The following is a 20358-nucleotide window of genomic DNA, read 5'->3' on the forward strand; positions in this document are numbered from 1 at the left end:
GCTGTTTTTGCTCTTTAAATTAAAACTCTATGTAAACATGGGCTTTTGGGGTGCGTGTGGGGTTTTTTCAAGGTATGCGTTGTGGATTTCCTGATGCTCTTAAGGTCTGGCGGAAAGCTGTGTGGCTGGCTGGAAAAGGCACTGTGGGAATATTGTATTTCCAAGGATGACTTTGGGGAAAAGAGATCCTTATCTTTTTCTCTTCTCACTTTTTTTTTGCCTTATGTGCATGTCTGTGTCTCGATTATTATTATTTTTTTAATCTGTGTGAGGCGAAGGCTGTATCTATGCAGCTCCTAGCACGTGGATTTGTGATTCTTGTTTAGGTGTCTGTTAGTGAAACTAATAAATCCTGGCTATTTTCATGGATTTATCTCAGCTTCTGGTGCTTTTGTGAATTCTTTTGGCTGTTTGAGCTGTTGCTTCTTCACTCAGTATCATAACTATTTTGTTGTCTCCTATTGCTACTTAATTCTACGAAATTTGTAGGAATGTGAAATCTTTGTACCACCTCTTTTCTAAATCTGCTTAAAACTAATGGAAACTTTCATATTGCTGAAAACTGTCTGAATGACAGTTTCACTAACTCACATTTCCAGGTGTGTTAGCTTCATGAACAGAAGTTTCTGAAAAGCAATTTGCTGTGTTCTTAGTTGTGTTAATGCTCACACTATTAGAGAGTGTGTGCTGTGGCTTGTTAACATGATGACATTAATATTCTCAACCTTATGGTTTTAAAAATCATGTTTTGAAGCAAACAGGCTCATAAATATTGAATCCTTTTTATTTGTCTCTTGTTTTCAAGTCTTTTAGCCTCTTGTTGTCAAGCTTCCCCACAGCCATCATGGATACAACTTAAATTGGAGCCATCTGATTTCAGGATTGAAAAGTATAATATCCCTGAGAAGAGTAGCTTGAATCAGTCATGAGTTGCATGATTTCAGATTAGTCTTCTGCAGGAAGATTTTTGTCTGGCTTATCAGGCCAGTCCTTGAGAGCAGATTTTGAATGCTGCTAAGGGCTATTGCTTATTCTCTCAGGTAGAAGTTGGTATTTACTTTCTATATGCAGACTGTCTGGTGTTGGATGTGGTCAGGTCAGGGTGTACATCAATGTCCTCAGTTAGCTGTATCATACTGGAATTGGTTTAATAAATGTAGGATTCCTTGCTAACAGAAATGTGCTTTGTTTATTATTGCTACTACTGCCCAATTGTTTTTCTGCTTGCAGAGGGATGGCAGACATCAGTACTCTGAAATTACTGTGGCCATGTACTGGGGACTCAGCAGGATGTGTATCAGAACAACTGCCTGTGTAAATATGATGTATTTGGAGCAGAAAACAATTCCAAGTATTACTTCTTTCAGGAATCTTCTTTCTCTTTGTGATAGCAGTTGAAGACCTGTTAGGTTATGAGCAGCTTCATTAGCTCGTAATTAGACAGAATGAGGCAGCAGCCAAAATGATGAGTGTCACCTTTTCTAGCTAAGGAAGAAAAACTGAAACATTTTGGATTAAAGAAAAGCACGTGGGTGCTAGAAGGATTATTGAAATAAAAAATATTTGTCCACTTACCTGGCATGACATTCTTGGTTTGGGTCTCTTAAGTACCTACCTGTGGCTGGTGGCAGCCGTATTGCTTATTGTATTTATTATGGTCATAAATATATTTAGACTTACACTGTAGAAACCTTATTCAGAAGACAAACTCCCACCCACAATTATACATATCTAGTTTAAATAGGGCAATGTAGGTGAGATAAGAGAAAGAAGCCCAGGTAATGGTGATATGCACATCCTGGCAGACACGGTCATAGCTGTGGCTGGCTCAGTCCTGATGAGCCCTTGGAAGGATCCCCACTGAGGTCGGGGTTTTGGGAATTCACAGGAAAGCCAGTTGTGAAGGGTGATGAGGTGTTCCACTGAATTGTGCCGGAAGGCGGCAGCAGGGCTGGGCTGGGGCTGGAGCTGGTGGCTGGGTCAGCCTGGGAGAACTGGACCCAAGGGGAGACGGGCGGCGGGTGGCTCTGGCGGGGCTGACCGGTGTCACTGAGCCCAAACGGATGGTGTTTTAAAGGCTCAAAATACTGTGCCTGGTGTGGCGGGTGGGGAAGGAGGGGCCGCGGCTGGAGCCAGGAGGAGAGAACAGCTGGGAGACTGTGGGATATGGCCGAGCCAGAAACCCTAATGGTGTCCTGTGCCTGCGTACTGCTGCTCGCTACCGTGACTCCTTTGTTTTTCAACATTGAGTCCTGCTGAGGAATGTCTACGTGTCCCTTTATCTTTAGTGGGTTCATAAACTCATTTTCTCAGAGAAACCTATACAGTACCTGTAGACGTTGGAGCTGAGCAGGCTTGCAGCTAGGCCGCATGTGGATTGGTGTGTGCTAATGGCAAGGGGTGTTTAACCTCAGCTGGAGCTGTCACGTTTGGAGGCTGGTGGTATGCCCACAGAGAGGAGTGAGCTGTGCCTTGTGTCCTGGGGGAGTTACAGCTGGAGATGGGGTGCCAGACGCTGGCCTTGGGGGAGGGCACAGGGTGTCCGGGGTGTCTGTCTGAAAAACATTGGCCAATGCACCTTGGGTTGTGTCTGGCAAAAAGGAGTACCTCCGGAGCAGGCAGAGCATCTATAGATTACACCTTCTGGCCACGGTGCTTCAGTCTATTTAGATGTCAAACTAGAGATTTAACCGCTTAAATTTAAATGTACGATGGGGGGGGCGGGGAAGGTGGTGTCCTGTAAAAGGAAATTCTTGCAAGTTGCTTGCCCACTTCAGTGGCACTAACGCTTGGACATGGGACGCGATAAGTGTGCGCAGCGGGGCCAGAGCAGGGTTAGTACCCGCAGAGTGAGGCCTAAAGACCACGGCGGGGGCATCTTCACTGGGAGCAGACCTGATCGTAAGCTGCTTTTCACACACTCTAGTCACTACAGAGAAGCTCTCTTCTCTAAAGCTTATAGATAAATAACTAAAAGATTTGAATCTGACATCTTAAAGTTTTTTAAAAGCCAGAAAGCATCTCCTTTATTTGGAAAGGAAATTTGAGACTCAATTACTTTGCTTTAAAAGGTCCCAGGCTGGCGGTTCAGGCAGGGGAAATGCTTGTTTACTGTGGTTCCTGAACAGCTAGCAGTCTCTTCTCCCCATTTTACACCTTGCCCAGACCTGAAGGGGTTACGTTTTAAAATGAATAATGACTAAATTTATTCGTCATGGACAAATGATGACAGCTGTTGAGATGCTCCTGTTAGCGTTTCCCAGGGGATAAAGTCAGGCTGGTTCCTAGTTCAAGCCAGCCCAGCCAGGCAGACTCAGCTCGTCTTCATCCCGGATTATTTGTCCCGGGTAGCAGGGAATTTTCTTCCTAGAAGTGAGCTGAAGTTTCCTGGGCTGAAATGGGTGTTGATGAGAATCCCGCAGAGCCGCAATCGTAGAGAGGACTGAAGCCGTAGCTGTTTAAATCCACGTGTGAAGACAGCATGCTTAATGAATACGAGGGGCAATGATTGATTATGTTCTGGACTGAAAGCCGTGGCGCTCTGTGAAGCACTGTTACATCTGGGCACGCTATGGAAAATATGAAGGAATGTTGAGGAAGCTTATTTGCAGGAGGATATGTACTCGTAAGCAATTTTTTTTTCTTCTTAAATAACGTAAAGGAATTGAGAAACGTAAAGCAAATTCGGTTCTCTGTTTCTCTAAGACAGCAGAGTGGTGAGGAGACAAAGGCCTCTTTTATAAGGGCATGTCTCTGATGGAGAGTGCTATATGGCCCTTATAAATGAGCACTGGGGGGTCTTGGGATGGGAGAACATCAATGATTATTTAATGTAAGAACATGGCACCGATTCCGCTTCAGTGCACCTCTGCCTGGAGTCATGAGAGTTACACCCATGCTGAATTTACCACCTCGTGATTTGCAGATACGCTGCAAAAAATATGATCCTAGTTCAAATGATTACTGTGCACAGCAGTCAACAAATGGGGGGGGGGAGCAGGGAGGGAGGCTTTTTAATGGTAATGTATGGTAGCTTGTTTTTCTCTTATTTTCTGTACTTCCATGTTCAGGTTTCTTTCTGTTCTTTGTTTCTCTTTCTGTCCTGCACACGTGCTGCTGGAAGACTTGATGTGCAGTTCTGAATGTGGCGCTGTCATTCTGCACTACTCAGATGAGAAAATGCTGTTTGGTCATTGAAGGGATATTCTGTTTTAATAAATATGTAATGCTTAGTTTGTAGACTTAACGAACAGGAAGATGTGATTGTAATCCAAACATCCCCAAAACTGTGGGCTGGCTGGTTGGTTTTTTGTAGCGTTGTTTTTTTAGCTAATGCTCAGAAAAGCCTGTTTTAAATTAAAATGATAGTTTAATTGCTAAAATGCTACAGGAGTGCGATCCTTTTAATAATCTGTTTTTCTGAATTTTTATTTATTATACGAAATAGGAAACCACACCCTCTTCTTTCAGAGGGGTGAGGCTTTAAAAATGCAGATAAAAGAAATGAGTTAACTAAGACTGCATCTAGATAGCCTGAAACGCAGCTGATGGAGAATTTTATTACCAGATAAAAAGTGGTTTTGAAGGAGTAAAGTATCTTTTGTTTTGAGTATGACTGACTTTCTCTTGGCTGGTAATATATATGAGACAAATAATCATTTGCTTAATATCTGTAGATGAGCTTTTGAAATAAATGCATTTGGGGCAAATTTCACTTGGAAGCTTTTGTATTTAAGGTCTGTGCAAGTCTTTCTGCATCACTTAAACCCCTTCCTAGAGAATTCAGAGATTACACGTTTTAAAGTTTATTTTGATCTGCCATGACCTTCTATGCAACTCTCACCAAATAATGTTTTTGAAATAATTCCTGTTTGAACTAGAGTGTACCTTTCAGGAAAAAAAATTCAATCTTGCTTTTAAGAACTGCCTGTGGTAGAATCTGCTGGGTGACACACCTCCTAACCTTGTAGGGAGTCAGTCCTGTGATTATTGAAAAAAATGGAGGGGAAAAAAAAGGGAGGGAAAAAAGGCAATTCAGAATTTAATTTGTTTTTAACCTCCAGCCAGTGGCCTTGCTGTATATTTTTCTATTAGGTGAGAAATAATATTAATAAATCACACTGGAAAACTATGTTAATAAATCATGAGTTGCTGTGTTAATATAATCAAGCAACTTGTTAAGAATCTGGCCAGGCTAAACAGTCCCCTACAGTGAATTTTCATTTAATTTAATTAAAAACATATTTTCCAATCCTTTAATCATTCTCATGATCCTTCCCTGAGCTCTTTTCAAATTATTTTTGAATTATGGATGTCAAAACATGACCAGTCAATAGGGGGGTAGCACGGCCTCCGTGGCCGCCTTAGGGCACTGTGTTAAAGAGAGAGCCCATATCGGAACTGTGGCTTACGTTCTTCTCCTTAGCTGTGTGACCCTAAATTTCTTCATGTTAAAGTTCGTATGTTCACTTATGTCTTGTTTACTTGTGCCTGAACAACAGTCCAAGTACCTGTTATTGTATCACCCTTTTCCTTTAGATGTTACTTTTTTTTTTCCCTAGCCCTTTCCCATATTCCAAGACTTCTTGAACATCAGAATTAAGGGGAGAGCTGTGCTTGGCCACCTTTCTTAATTTCTTGGATGATGCTGTCTACCTGTCATTTCAGTGTCGTGCTGTGATTGGAGTATGGCATCGTGTGCACAGGTGCTTATTGGAAATGTGGTTTTTAGGTTTTTAGATGATTTGTGACAGTTCTCCTGTGCCCAGCTGCTAATAAGCCAATACCACTTTGGGTAGGGAAAACTCCTTAAGGCTGTTGGGCTGAGGACAGTACAGGCTTTTCTTTCTGTTCTTTTATCTCCCCTAGAATATGTCTATGCTGTTATCAGTTTATTTTCTTACTTTCAGAAAGCTCAACCTGTATTAAATTTCACTCATTAGTGTCTAACTAGGAGCCTGTATTTGTTACTAGATATTCCCAGGTGCTTTCCTGAACAGGGATGGATTAAAGCACCTGCTTGATTTTTTTGCCAAGTGAAATTTCACAAAGAACATGTTCCCGAAATGGTGGAGAGTGGGTGCGTACCTTGGACTCTCGGAGAGGGATGGACATGAAGCAGGTCTTGAATGAAGTGTTAGTGTGGAAGAGCTAAGTGATGGGGACTGAGGTGGTTTTTCTGGCCTCAATAAATAATGCGCGCCATCCATATCAGCTGTCCAAACACTTTGTCACCTTTCAACCCAAGGCTGGTTTTTAAAGTGGATTAGCTAATCTGTGTAGAACTGCAATATAAGCACTCCTTTGGAATTGAAGTGACCTTCACTGAGAATCAAAGTGACTGTAATTCATTTTAAGTTAATTTATTTCACGTTTGGGAGTAGAGGCTGCTGTTCCCTTTGGATCTACGCAGAGGGTTCAGTAAATTTTAATACATCTTATATTTATGTTTTTTATGAATTTGAGGTAACTTTTTCTATTCCTTTGTAAAGAATCTCTGGTGATAATTTAAAAAGTTAAAGTGGATTTGTAGCTCTGGATGGCTCTGTGATTAATGGTCTGTGGTTTATCAACAGCATGGGTGTGCCATGCGATCTTTCCTGGGTTACCCTGTTTATTCTCGATCTGGTGAGGCAGTTGGTGGGGTGTGACAGGGCAGCCTGTACTGCCTGATCCCCGCCACACTTGGATCTTGGATTTGCTCATGGTCTTGGTTTCACTACAGCCCATAGCAAAATAGCTCTCGGAGGCATAAACATCAGACATACAGACTGTAGACACCCCAAGTATTATCTGTGGCTTGCACCCTTCTGCTGTAGATTTGAAGTTTATTCTTTTTATCTGAATGCATTCATTGAAAGGGTTTATAACATAGTGGCCGCAATAGCAAAGGATTGGGTTCGGTGGCCTGGTGGTCATTCATGAACAACCAGATTTCTAGCATGAAGATCCTGCTCTGAGATGAGAGCTGGCAGAGCAGACCTGAAAATGCAGCATGTTTGCCATCGCGTGGGCATGTTCCTTGGGACATCCCTTTGCTTCATCGGACTTAGAGCTGAGTGTGCTTTTTTTGGCAGATAAAATTTTTGATGATGAAGACTCCGTGGATGGGAACAGGCCTTCCTCAGCTAGCTCCTCTACATCTTCAAAGGCCCCTGCAAACTCACGCAGAGTTGGGATGGGGACTACCCGCAGACTTGGGTCTGCAGCTCTGGGCTCCAAGTCTTCAAGTAAGCCGATAGCATGTGTGAATTGACCTTTATGCAAAGTATTTATAGTGTTCATGTTTGAGCTTATTGCAAGAACTTCCAGACTGGCCCCCAGGATCCAGTAACAAATTTTCCCCTATGAAATCATTATGTCTATGTTGTCTGCATGCCACAACCGAAGTTTGGTAGGATGAATCTCCAAGCAATCCCTACATCCCTATAATGTGTTTTGCATTTTTGAAAGGTTGGACCTGCGCAGTTGTGCACTGAGGGCTGAGTAAATCATGTCAATGTTGCAGTGTGTAGATTTTTGCCTTTATAGCTGCAACTCTAGTTGAACTGAGGCAGGCTGCTTACGGCTCCCTGCTAAACTTCAGCCCATGCAATTTAAAACTGACACATTGGCTTTCTTCTAAGACCTTTGGGCATTGCTGGTAATGAAGGTGCAGAAAGAAAACTGAGCAATAATTCTGAATGTGAGCAATAATTCTATGTGTGATTATAATTCTACATGTGACCTAGAGAAATGGAGAAAGTTCCCCATATCGGACAGTCTCTAATCTGATTAGTATTCCAGAGACTATTTATCTTCCTTATCATTTGTCTGTTTGTGCACCTGTCAGATCTGCACCTTCATCTATTATAGATAGGATTAAATCCTTTAAAATAAAATCTCCCATATAATTAAAGTAAATATTCCCTTTCATCTTTCCGACTGTGTCCCCGAACTGTTGAGTGACTACAGTAATGACTTTCCTAATGCGCCCTCTGTGCCTAGGAGTTGAAGGATACTGTGAATGTCTAGTCTGTGCCTGGTATTGAATTTCCCTTTCTCTGATTTCATTACATCTGCAGCACTTTGAGGCTGCATGGATAGTGAACTTTCTCCTGATTAGGTGCCTTGATAGCTGGTGGTTTCTTAATTGATTCTCTTGTTGATAAGAAGATTGAAAAGGCTTTTTCATTTGTATGTCAGCAGCCAAAGAGGGAGCAGGTGCTGTGGATGAAGAAGACTTCATTAAGGCATTTGAAGATGTCCCAACGGTTCAGGTAAGTAGAATTACATGTTAAAACACACAGTACTAAAAAGCAGAAGATGGATATGGGATCTAGTCCTAATCACTGGCAAGTTGTGCTTCATTGTGATGTTGCCAAATCTTCTTTAAGAGGAAGGCAAGTTGGAAGTTGGAGGGAGGCAGGTTTTAAATGGTGGCATCTGCAAGTAGTTTGTGTGAAACCCTCAGAAGGGGAGGGAATTGGGGTGGGAGGGTTGTGATGGAGGTATCACAGGAGCGGACACGGAGCTGGAACTGGACGTGCACGCTGCGCAGTGCAGTTTGGTCGAACAAAAACTTAAGTCAGCAGAAGCTTCTCTACATTTCATCTGTACCATCTGGGAACTGAAAGCAGTAACGGTGACTTGTGTCCCCGCGATCGCTGCTGTTGTGAGTGCAACAACTGGACAGTGCATGTCTGTCGATAGATTTAGCTGGATAGCTGAGATGTGTCACGTATTCCTTCTCCTTCACCAGAGCTTTATTTCTGGGACAGCTGAACAGCACATGTAAACACTCATGGTCTTCTGTATGTCTTCACTAATATAGCCACTAGCAGCTGCAGGAATGGTGCTTAAAATTGTGAAAATATAGTAAAATAATAAAACATGATCCTTTAGCCATCTTGTGGTCACTTAGTAATTTTTTGATTGCAGGAAATGGGTGTAAATTCTTTGCACTGTGCAAAGCCGGCTGTGTCCAAGGCTAGCCTGTGACATTTAAGCGTTGAGGAGCAAAGGACATAAGAATGTAGTTGGGAAGTGATCTGATTTTTTGGAGTAAATCTTGCATTGTTGTGCTACTCTGTATTTAAATTTGCAGATTTATTCTAGCCGGGATCTTGAGGAATCCATAAACAAAATAAGAGAGATACTATCAGATGATAAGCACGACTGGGAACAGAGAGTTTCCGCGGTAAGCAGTGAATCTAGATATGAACTCTATTAATATAAGCTTTTCCTGCACTGAGCTTAATCCCATGAAAAGGGTACTAGGAGAACCTCAGAGTAAAGCTAGAATGTAGTTTAAGTGGTGAACATCTGTTAGTTCCCCCAGGCTTGGGGGAAACGTTTCCTTATGAGACTGCATTTAAACCACATCTGTGAAGGAAAGTGCTATTCGATATACAAGAATCCATTGAGGCAGCTTCAAGTTGAACTGAAAATCATGCAGCAAATCCAGATGTAAAGCTAGAAATTTGTTAGCAGATGCTGAAATCAAAATGTTAAAAGTGGTATTCAGAATATCTTAAAACTTCCTGATGAGGCAGAAAGTAACTTTGCTTATAGAGAACTTATTTATGTTTTTGCAAAAGGAGGTGTAAAACAATTCAGAAAGAATTTACACACTTAGGTTTTGAATAAATAAATGTGATTGTGAGAAATGTGGAAGTGGCAAATCAGATGTGTTATATATGTGCCAAGATTGAGTCTTATTTACTGAGGTGAGCTGTGTTTTCATGATGTAAATAGATGCATGATCTTGTGTACACTGTAGGCTTTCATCACTGGTGTAGCAACTTTGGCATGTCTGTGAAATCCTGCATTGCAGATCTGAGTGGCAAACTGTGCTGATTCAGCTTACTTCAGGTTTTTTTTGTTTGCCGTACTGAGTAACAGTGAGCTTAAATCGAGGCACTGTACAGATGCATCAGTATACATGCAGGCCTGTGAAGGTGTCCAAAAGAATGTCTATAGGATGAAATGGTGGTCCCTGTAATATTAATTAGAGCCCGATAACTCTGTAGTAGAGCCAGATAACTATTTTAATGAAGTCAATGGACATATTCTAGATATAAGTCAGTATTACTCAGATCTGAATATGAGCCATGCCCTTTAAGTCTAGTCATCTTTTTAATACAATAGTCAGCTGTAGGACGACCTAAGCTTTAGAATCTGTTGTAAATAGATGGTTTCTAAGGGGAATAGAGGAGACCCTTCAAGATACCCTTTGGCTTAAAAAGTAATGTTTGGGTTATTAACAATACTGTTTGAATAGCTGTTTGCAACACTTCTGGATTCCTGTAACAGTTAGCTAGCGTGTTTGTATTATCGTACTTAACATGTTTACCTATGAGTTGAATATAAGATCTGAAATAATGAAATTGCTTGGACTTTAAGAACGGAGTTCCTCAATACATGTTGAGGAACAGTTGTACAAGGACCCTGGAAACCAAGCATCAGCCCTGAACATAACTGTCCTTGTGTTTGTTGCTCATTAATAGTCACTGCTTTCTTTTATGGTGCTAACAGTTGAAAAAGATACGTTCCTTACTTTTGGCTGGAGCTGCCGAATATGATAACTTCTTCCAACACTTAAGACTTTTGGATGGAGCGTTTAAATTATCCGCTAAAGACCTGCGGTCTCAAGTAGTGCGAGAGGCTTGTATCACGTTGGGGTAAGTTTACTTTCTAAATGTGCTTGAAATGTGATGTAGAAAAAAGGAACAGGCACTGGTTAAAACATATTTAGGATGTAATTTGTGCTGCTAGTGCTAGATAGTTATAGGTAGAACATGATTTTGCTACAGCTGTTTAAAACCACGTGCATGTAGGCCACTAATGGTAGTTGTGCCAAACTGTGTTCTTAAGTTTTGAATAATGCTGAATGAATAACGCATGCATTCATGCACCGAGTAGGGAAGATTGAACAATAAAGCTGAAAAGGCATATGTTTTCTTCTGGTTCGGATTGAGCTGGTTTTTCATCTTTTTAGGTTATTCTTTGTGAAATGCTTAAAGAAAAAGGGCACTGCAGTGTTTCTAACAGCTTTTTTGAAATTTGTGCATATTAAGGCAAAATAGGTTCAGAGAAACTGTGATACAAACGAACAAGTTCAGGAAAATACATTCTTTCAGCATTGTCCATTTGTTTGATAAAAAATTTTTAGCTGTGCTAGTTGCTTTATTTATGCTGAACTTACTGTTTCCTAGAGTTCAGATGAACATAGAACATAAGCTTTAAATGAAAGTAAATGAACTATTTTTTGAAACATAGTATTCTCTGTCCTTTGGAGTTGGAGAGGAGGTGACAGTTGGGAAGAGTGAGATGTCAGATGTGCTTATGTCAGATGTTCTGTAGAAGTCTGACTGGCTTAATCCTCAGCACGCTTACCAGCATGACTTCATTCTGTTTTTCAGACATTTGTCATCAGTTCTGGGAAACAAGTTTGACCATGGGGCAGAAGCCATCATGCCAACAATTTTTAATCTAATTCCGAATAGTGCCAAAGTCATGGCCACTTCTGGTGTCGTAGCAGTTAGATTAATCATTCGAGTAAGTATACATCAAAAGAGAACAAAATGTTATCACTTCCAAATACTGTGGTGTTTCTGAAAAAATATGAATGTTACTGCAATGAAAATTAGATTAAGTGCCTAATCTACTTTTCTGACTGTGCTGGGCTTGGCTTTCTCAGATGTCATGCAGCCTTGTGTAGGTGATGATAGTTAAGCCCTGCCAAAATAGTAGGCAAAATGTTTCTTTGCAGAGGTAATATATTTCCATCCCTCTAAGAGCTGAGCAAACTTTTTTCTTCGAATGGGTTTTAAACTTGCCTTGCAGGACAGACTCATCCTCTTAATTACGCTCTAAAACTCCTGACAGACAGTGCACGTTTCCTAAAACCATTAGGTCATGGAGGTAGGCTTCTGCCTAGTGATTCATTGGGGAAGCTGTAGATAGCCTGATATCTCTCAAGTTGTCACCACTGACAGTTTAGATCGTCTTGCAGTGATTTCAGCTCCTTGACTCACTGGAGCCTGTCATTACAGAAGAAAATAAAATATCTGTTAAAGATATTTTAACAGATAAAATATAAAATTTTTAATATTAAAAATATTTGTCTGTATCTGTTAGTGTTCCTTTATTTAGCAGTTCTATTTTTAAGAATTGAACAAGAATAAATATCTAAATACTGAGCTCAGGTGGCTGAAGGAGATGGTCTTTCATTCCATGGAACTGTGGTGTAAAGATTTCTTCCTGTTTTTGTTGTTTGTTTTCTTCTAGCATACGCACATCCCTCGATTAATACCCATCATAACCAGTAATTGTACCTCCAAGTCTGTTGCAGTTAGAAGGTGAGCATTTAATTTGAATTTATTCTCTTTTTTTACCAGTAAATAGGTTCACATGTGCTTTCTGATAAAATTCATGTTTGTTTTTATTCATGAAAAGAGTTGATATACATGCTTACTCAAGAATGCATCGCATTCTTCCCTGAGAGTTGGGATCAAATTCAAAGTCAGCTATCTTGTGTAAGCCGTAGCACTGCAGAGAAGAAAAGGCACTTCTCCTCAAAGAAAAATGTTAGTTAAACTAATCTTTGTGCTTACATGTCGTTATAATAACGTCATATTATTTTGGCTTCTTTACAGACATGTTCCTATTCCCCACTACTAGCCATTATAGTGACACATTTTCTTTCAGCCAGCCAGTCAGTGTTCTGTGATAGTGTCATCTGGAAACTGGACTGGATGTGCTAATGGCCCTCTCTGCACTTAAAATTGGGATTGTTACTGAATTCTAATGTCCCAAAAAGCTTCATAATAAAAGGTGGCTGTTGTTCAGAGGCGGGTATGGCAAAGTCAGTGTGCCTCTCTAAACCTAGAGAACTCAGCATTTCTTCTCTCTCTTCTATCAGGCGCTGTTTTGAATTTTTAGACTTGCTGTTGCAGGAGTGGCAAACACACTCCCTAGAAAGGTAAGCTCTGAAAACAAGTGGGTTAATTCTGTCCTACTTATGTCTGGGGAGGTTAATTCTGGAGAAAGGATAATCTAAGAGGTGAGATTATATCAGGTAGCTCTAGTAGAGATATTTTTGCCGCAAAAAAAGCACGTACGTATTGTGCACATACACCATTCATCCCTGTAGTTCTGACAGTCAGAGTTTGGTGAATCTGTCTCCTATGCCAGCCCTGGAAAACCTGGCTGAGTGAATCCCTGAACTCAGTAGATGAGATGATGTGAAGGCTACTACACATCTATCAGGAGCTTCTGAGGCTTCTACAGTACTTCAAACTAACGAACAGTGAAAATAATTGTGGGAGAAGAGACTGGCACACAATTTCCTTAGCCCTAGACTGTGCAAGACTATTCAAGGATTAAGAGAGTGCTTTTGCACGCAGGCAGTTTCAATAACTAACTAAAGACTGACCCATGAAGAATGCTGCTTGCCTTTTCCTAGTCAGCAATATGGGTGAAATAAAACTGACTTGTAAGTGTAAATAAAGGCTCCAAAGGATGTTACGTGGAAATGGGAAGATGTGATGAACTCTTTGTTCTTGGAGACCAAGGCAAAATCAAATTAGTCATTTGTTTATAAGTGTGGCGCATCTTTCTGGACTGTTGGATAATGTTTTCCTTCTTATTTCAGACACATATCAGTGTTAGCTGAAACGATAAAGAAGGGAATTCATGATGCAGACTCTGAAGCCAGGATAGAGGCAAGAAAGTAAGTGGAAGCTGTTGTTGGTGTCTTTTCTTCCTCCCCTTCTTTGCCCCTGTTGTGTTGTGAGTCAATGGTACTGCATGTTGGAGACTGAAGTCCAGACAAGTCAGGTTCTCTTGGTATTTGGTGCCAACTTCCCTTGGCTTCAATGGGAGTGTGTACTTCAATACGACGCGATAGCATAGGGCTGAGTCATATATGTATCGCATCGTCTAATGGTGCTTGTTTCCCTTTGTTCTTGTAATATTTTATTGTCTTTTTATCTGTCTGAGCAGGTAAAATGCTTACCTGAGTTGTTAAAGAGTCTAGAGTCGAGAACTAGTAACCTCATCTTTCTTTTTGATGTTTGAGTTGCTTGCAGTTAACTGAGATTTTTTTCTGCTTAGTACAAAAATACTATTATTTCTAATACATTTTTTCTTTTCTTTTTGGCCTGTATGCAAGACTGGGTTATCTGCTACTCTTGAAGCAAAAGTCCTTGTGCTAGTACACTGCTAAATGGTATCCTAAATTAAGGAAATATTTTATGACACGGTAATAATATCTTTGTGTGTATCTATAGGAAAGTTTAATATTTGCAGTTACTTTTCTTCCGTTGAAGATCTCTTGGATTTCCATGTTTGTACTTGTGGTAGTATGCTGGTATACTAGGATCATGCTCTTCTGAATAGAATACTACAGGAACGTTTTTCTTCAGAAAGAGGATGCTGTAAAACATGAACTCAATGAACAATAAATGTTATTAATCTAAATGCTTATAGGCGGAGGTGTTTCACAGTAGGACTGTTTAAATCCTTTTGAAAGGGAACGTGTCCATCACTGAAAAATACAGTAGGCACTGAGACTTCACAGCAGGTGACTAGTTAAGCTGAATAGACAGCAAGGAGAATGGCATGTGACTTCAGAGAGCATGCTTAATTCTCTCTTCCCATGTTTCTTAATCAACAGTATGGCTGATTGTAAGACAGAAATTTTCTTCTAGTTATGCAAGAGTGCATGTGACTTCTCTGAGGACTGACTGTCACACACAAACAATTCTTGATTCATTTGAGCTAACGATCTCACTCTTAAACTGCCCATTAGTTGCCCCCTGAAAAGTGCTGAGAGTCTTCATCTCCTTTGTCAGGAGAGTGAATGGTGGTTAGCCATCAGCCAGGAGATTTGGACCAGAGAGGAATTCTTCCCTCATCTTAAAATGCTCTTTTATTTTCAGCATGCCACTGATTGGAAGTCTATAGGAGCATCTGTTTCCTTTTCCTTGTTATTTCTTCCCAAAAAGACAGTCAACAGCCTCAACTCAGTACAGAAGATTTGTCTCTGCAGCATTGTAGAAGAGCTGTTTGTTAAACTTAAGGAAGAGAACAACACCAGCTGGTGCTTTCCTGAGTCAGGCCCACGCATGTGTGGCCTGTTTTTGAAGTAGCTACTGACCTCCCAGTCCCAACCTAGTATCAGTCCAGTGGGTCTACCATCTCCCATATACGGTAGACAGCCGGAGGGATGAGGGTTTCTTCTGTAATAAAGCTTTTTTGACTATTTGTGTTTTTACAACGCACCAACGTTCTTTTCTTCTTATTTTCATTTGGTTTGTCTTCTGTGTGGCTGTTTGAGCCGCACATACAATGAGTTGAAGAAAGTGATATGTCTTAAGTGTGTCATCGGGGCAGTAGATGGTTGAAATGACTGGGCTAATGAGTCCACTAATGCCAGTAGTGAAAAGGGCTCTGACTGTACCTGTGCTCCACTGCCCCCTGAAACACAACAAGGAAATGTTAACGGTATTGTGCCTTGCTTCCAGGTGTTACTGGGGTTTCCACAGTCACTTCAGCCGAGAGGCAGAGCATTTGTACCACACCTTGGAGTCTTCCTACCAGAAGGCCCTGCAGTCGCATTTGAAGAACTCTGACAGCATCGTGTCCTTGCCCCAGTCGGATCGCTCCTCCTCCAGCTCCCAGGAGAGTCTCAAGTAAGTCATTGCCTCTCGATTTAAACAACTGCAGATAGCTCCATTGAATTGGAGGGAGCCATCACATTGCTTTGTCTCATTGTTTGGCCTCAACACTTGGTTATTCCAAAATTTTTTTTTTTTTAGTTAACATTGTATTAAAATAAAAAGCCAGCAAAACCCATTACTGGCTTTAAAAAAAAAAAAAATCATTATCTTGACTCCATAAATAATTTCCTAGGAAGCTTTTTATGCTCAGCAGATACTGTTAGTCATTCCTTCCAGGTGTGATTAAAAAATGCTTGGATTAAAATTCTGTGTTTAGCATTGATCCTACAGGTGTAAGTCTGCCTCTTTCCATATAAGAAAAAAAAAAATGAGTAAACTAAATTTGAGTTGTAACTGCAAAATGAATATGTAACTCTTCTGTTGAATGTATATATTTTAGCTTCTCTTAGAGATACAGTCAACTTAGGATCCAAATGTCTGCAATTTAAGTGATAGACCTACATGAAAAATATCCATAACTTATTGCTGTAACTTTTTAAATCTACAAAAAGTGTTCTTAAAAATCTCTTCTTGCTCAAATAATGTGCGTGCTAATTTTTTTCTTAGTGCTTTTGTAAACAATTTCATGGTGGTGCTGTATTTATTCTTGATCAGTAAGCTTTGTTAGTCTATTCCTATATATAAATAACTTACTATTAACTCAATTGAGTACTGAGGGAACAGAGTAGCACTGTTACTGATGACTATGAAATACCAGCTCTATTTTAATAAATATTTATATTAACTTCTAGCCGTCCATTGTCTGCCAAAAGAAGTCCTACTGGAAGTACTACATCTAGAGGTGAGAACAGGAGCTGAAAAAGGCGCTCAGGTGTTGCTGAGGAAGTGTGATGAATTAAAATGAGAATTTCAGACACTATAATATGCAAAAAACAACTTTGATCACTATTTACTGCTCCTTAAGATGGCAACTTATTATGTAAAATTTTTAATTAGTTTTGGGCCGCACACCACATTCTGTGCATCAACTGCTGATATAATGATGCTTTTGAAAGTTAATAAATCTGTTACTGCTTGCACCTGTAGGGAAGGCTAAAAAGCCTTGAAAATTGTAGCCAAGGTATGTTTAGCTGTGCAGTAGCTAGAATAAACTACCGCTGATGCTAAGACATATAGCTACATAGTCTAATGGTGCATTCAGCTTTACAATTTTCTGTCATTTATTTTCTGTGGTTTCAGCACTTACTGGAGGCATTGTCTGCACACAAGTCCTACAGTGTTAAAGTCCATCTCGTTGATAATGTGTTTTTACTATTAGATGGAATAATTGGGTGCAGCTTTTCTGTCCTACGTAAATGCATACAATAATCTAAATAATAAATTTTAATACAGAATATAACAGACAAAACTTTCTTGGTAGAAGATAAGCTGCCTTCTAACCTGACCAAGATTGGGTTCTGGCTGGTTTGTGTATACACTACACCCTACTGAGACCTTTGATTCAAGGAGATATTGGTGTGGAACCTACTTGACTGTGCACACAAATGCATGTTTGCTTGCAGCTGAATAGACAAGCTTCATGCTTAAGAGGGTAAGCATCAACAAGTGATGGGAACAGCAGTCCTCATGAGAAGATGAGGTGTTGGGAAGGAAGTTAGTAGAACCTGGACTGAAGGACCTGCAGGTCTGTTTTGGCCAGCAACTCACAGGCTGGTGATGGGTACTGTGGTTGAACTTTCCCATCTAGGTTCTGTTAGAAATTTCTTTATTACTGGCCTGGCAGCCTTTTTGATCTCAGCATTTAGGTTAGTGTCTGATAAAGTTCTTAGAGGTAGCATCAGGTCAGCATTGAAATATCTTTGCAGGCAGTGTGGGGAAGCCCACATTGCCCTGATAAAGCATTCTTAGTTGAAGTATTTCAGTGCCAGCAGGGAGTGTTAAAAATAGTACATTAAACTGCTTGTCAGGTTCTTTGAAGCACAGAGCTCAAAAAATTAATCTTCTTTATTCTGGATCTCCCACTCCCACCTGCAGCATCTACAGTAAGTACAAAATCTGTGTCAACACCAGGATCTCTGCAGCGATCCCGCAGTGACGTCGATGTGAATGCAGCAGCTAGTGCCAAGTCAAAAGTGACGTCTTCTGGAGCATCCACCCCCTTCAGTTCTGCTGCAGCCTTACCCCCAGGCTCATACGCATCACTAGGTAAATCTACATGTTCTTCTACTCTTGCAGTTAGTTTTCTTTACTAGAGAAAGTGCCTCATAATTTTATTTTAATATTAAACTCTAAGTAGAAGAACATATCTCTGAGATAGTTACCAGCTCTCCAGGATCAGTGTGCAATCTCTTGCCCGTTGGGATTAAGGAAAAAATTTGCAACAGAACTGACTTGAAGCAACTTCTTAGGTTTTGAATTGTTTAGTAGTCTGCGTCTCACTCTTCTTTCTGGGGAAGAGCAGATCTTACTCCGATTCTGGGACGTTGTTGAGGAAAATACTTACTGAGCATTTCCTTTTGACATTTTCTCCTGTCTCTTTCGCTTCTCTTCCTTCCCTCCTTTCCTGAAACTGGTTTTCCATTAATTGTTTTATGCTTTGAATAGTACATCTTAGTTGAGTTTGATCACTTTCTGTTTTACAAAAGAGAAAGATATAGAAGTAAAGAGAAGTCTGCCTTCCCGTTTCACCACACAGGATATAAGTATCTGTTCCTTATGCTGACTCTTTTTGGATTATAGCCACCTCACATTTTTCTCTCAAAGCATCGTATATCACTTTCAGGTGCCCCAGGGTTTCTTACAATAAAGTTTGCATTTGATCTTTCTCTCCTGGAGATGCTGTTGAAGGAGGCATGGAGGAGGAAATGCAAGGCAGTGATTGACACCGTATTTGCAGAACTTCCACTCCGTTATGAGTTAGGCTGATCATCTGAGCTAGTTTCTCATTCTGCTGGTTTCATGCTAATCTAATTCCAGACTTCTCATCGGTTTACCTTTACAAGAGGAAGAAAAATCAAAAATCGGTGATCTTGATTTAAGCTGTGCAGATTGTCTTCACTGAGTCAGTTGAAAAGGTGCTTCTCCTTACTGTAAGGGAATTGGTCTTCAGTCTGATAAAATAGGTTTGGTGAATTATATAGGGATGGTTTCTATAGATTCCTTTTGTAGACAGGGTTCTTTCATATCTGAAATACTTTACCTTGGCTTAAATGAGTGGGTTGTATTTGGTTCAGAAGTTGAATTCTTATTCTGATTTAAATTGCTCATACTTGGTTTGAGATTTAGATACATTGCAGAGAAAATGTAACACAGAATATGACGTTGATCGCATAATAGCGTGCTTTTCAGCTTACAGATGCAACCATTTTTCAGTCATGCTGCATACTGGCTTCAGTGGCAAAACTGCTTTCGAACAATCCTATGTCACAAGGAAGAACGGAAGAGGGGGGGAAGTATCTACTAAAGTTGGCTTTGTCCTTGAAGCTGGGAGACTGAATGCAGTGTTAGTCTTGCTCTTAAAACAGACTGTGGGAGAAAAGCAGCAAATGCATTCGAAGTGATGCAAACATGGCTGCTCCTAAAGGAGCCTGCTTCCTTTTGAGCTAGTAGGGACATTTGTCACCTGCGAATTCCTATGAGAGAAATGGTGAGGCAAACAAAGAAAATGGAGTTTGGCAAAGGTTGGTTATTGCAGGAGGGAAAACCTGCAAGTGTGTTCTTCAGATACATCAAGCTTTGATTTGCTGCTCAAACTTTTTCCATTTCTTTAATTGTGGTTTTTTTTTCATATTTCTATAGCTAATATATAGTGCCCACTTCTGCTGATGTTACTAATTTTCCCTATTAACCTTTCCTTATTTTTTTTAATTTGCCTAAAGATGGTACTACCACTAAAACCGAGGGTAAGCAGTCTCTCTGTGTAACTGAGGTGTGTCCACAGTCGTACCACTCTACCTGGTCTCTGTTCTCAAAGTGTTACCTGGTTCTCATCCATGTTCACTGGTGACCTGCATGAAGTGTTGCATGGTTGTCCTGCTCATTTTGATGCCATGGGGTGTTCTTCACTTTCTCTTCAAGCTCCTCCCCACTAATAGGCACTAGTCTGCTTTTGTGACTTGACTTTTAATCACAAAGCTGTATGTGGGTCTCAGTATTTAAAGCACTGCTTTTGGTTAAAGGTGACCTTCCACAGATAAAAAACCAAAACAAAACCCCAAAAAACCAACACAGGGCTTGTGTTTTCTTGCTCCACAATGTGTAAAGGTTTGCTGTGTTTTTCCATCCAAAGCTCAGGTCGCAACTGCCAAATGCTTTCGGGAAGAGACTGGGCAGCGAGAGAATTGAATGAGATGATCACATGGCAGAAAAATGAGGACAGTAAACAATGATCTCTAGGGAAGGAATATTTAGTCAACCTCTTTAAACCTGAGCTCTCTCTTTTTGTTGTTAACTGTCTGAGCGAGATGGCTTACATCTAAGACAGTTGCAGGAAAGCTTTTTTTCAAGAACACTGAGCCTGCTAGTTTGGGAGGGCTCGCAGTCTGGTTCTCTGGCTCGTTGTCAAAGCTTGTTCTTTATTTCTCTCAAGCAAAAAAGATAATTGGGAAATTACTTTTTCTGAGATAGGAGTTGAAAACAAGAATGCCTTCTACACATAATTAAGACACCACACCCCCCAACGAACCCATTTTGT

The 20358-nt window shown here is 40.5% G+C and overlaps 1 protein-coding gene across 1 annotated transcript in view; it reads left to right on the forward strand.

The window, feature by feature from the left end:
- Positions 1 to 19567, forward strand: part of LOC104079955 (CLIP-associating protein 1-like) — a gene marked incomplete at both ends in the record, with an annotated part of 50738 nt that extends 31171 nt beyond the window's left edge. Inside the window, 12 exons of the mRNA XM_009582168.1 lie at positions 7077 to 7229; positions 8185 to 8258; positions 9086 to 9178; positions 10516 to 10661; positions 11403 to 11538; positions 12271 to 12341; positions 12905 to 12964; positions 13637 to 13714; positions 15510 to 15677; positions 16457 to 16506; positions 17700 to 17870; positions 19544 to 19567. Coding sequence (XP_009580463.1) covers positions 7077 to 7229; positions 8185 to 8258; positions 9086 to 9178; positions 10516 to 10661; positions 11403 to 11538; positions 12271 to 12341; positions 12905 to 12964; positions 13637 to 13714; positions 15510 to 15677; positions 16457 to 16506; positions 17700 to 17870; positions 19544 to 19567 — 1224 coding nt within the window. The remainder of the gene's footprint in view (positions 1 to 7076; positions 7230 to 8184; positions 8259 to 9085; positions 9179 to 10515; positions 10662 to 11402; positions 11539 to 12270; positions 12342 to 12904; positions 12965 to 13636; positions 13715 to 15509; positions 15678 to 16456; positions 16507 to 17699; positions 17871 to 19543) is intronic.
- Positions 19568 to 20358: the final 791 nt, after the last annotated feature.

The sequence above is a fragment of the Fulmarus glacialis genome, unplaced genomic scaffold (genome assembly GCF_000690835.1).
Source record: "Fulmarus glacialis isolate BGI_N327 unplaced genomic scaffold, ASM69083v1 scaffold39287, whole genome shotgun sequence".
NCBI classification, from domain to species: Eukaryota; Metazoa; Chordata; class Aves; order Procellariiformes; family Procellariidae; genus Fulmarus; species Fulmarus glacialis.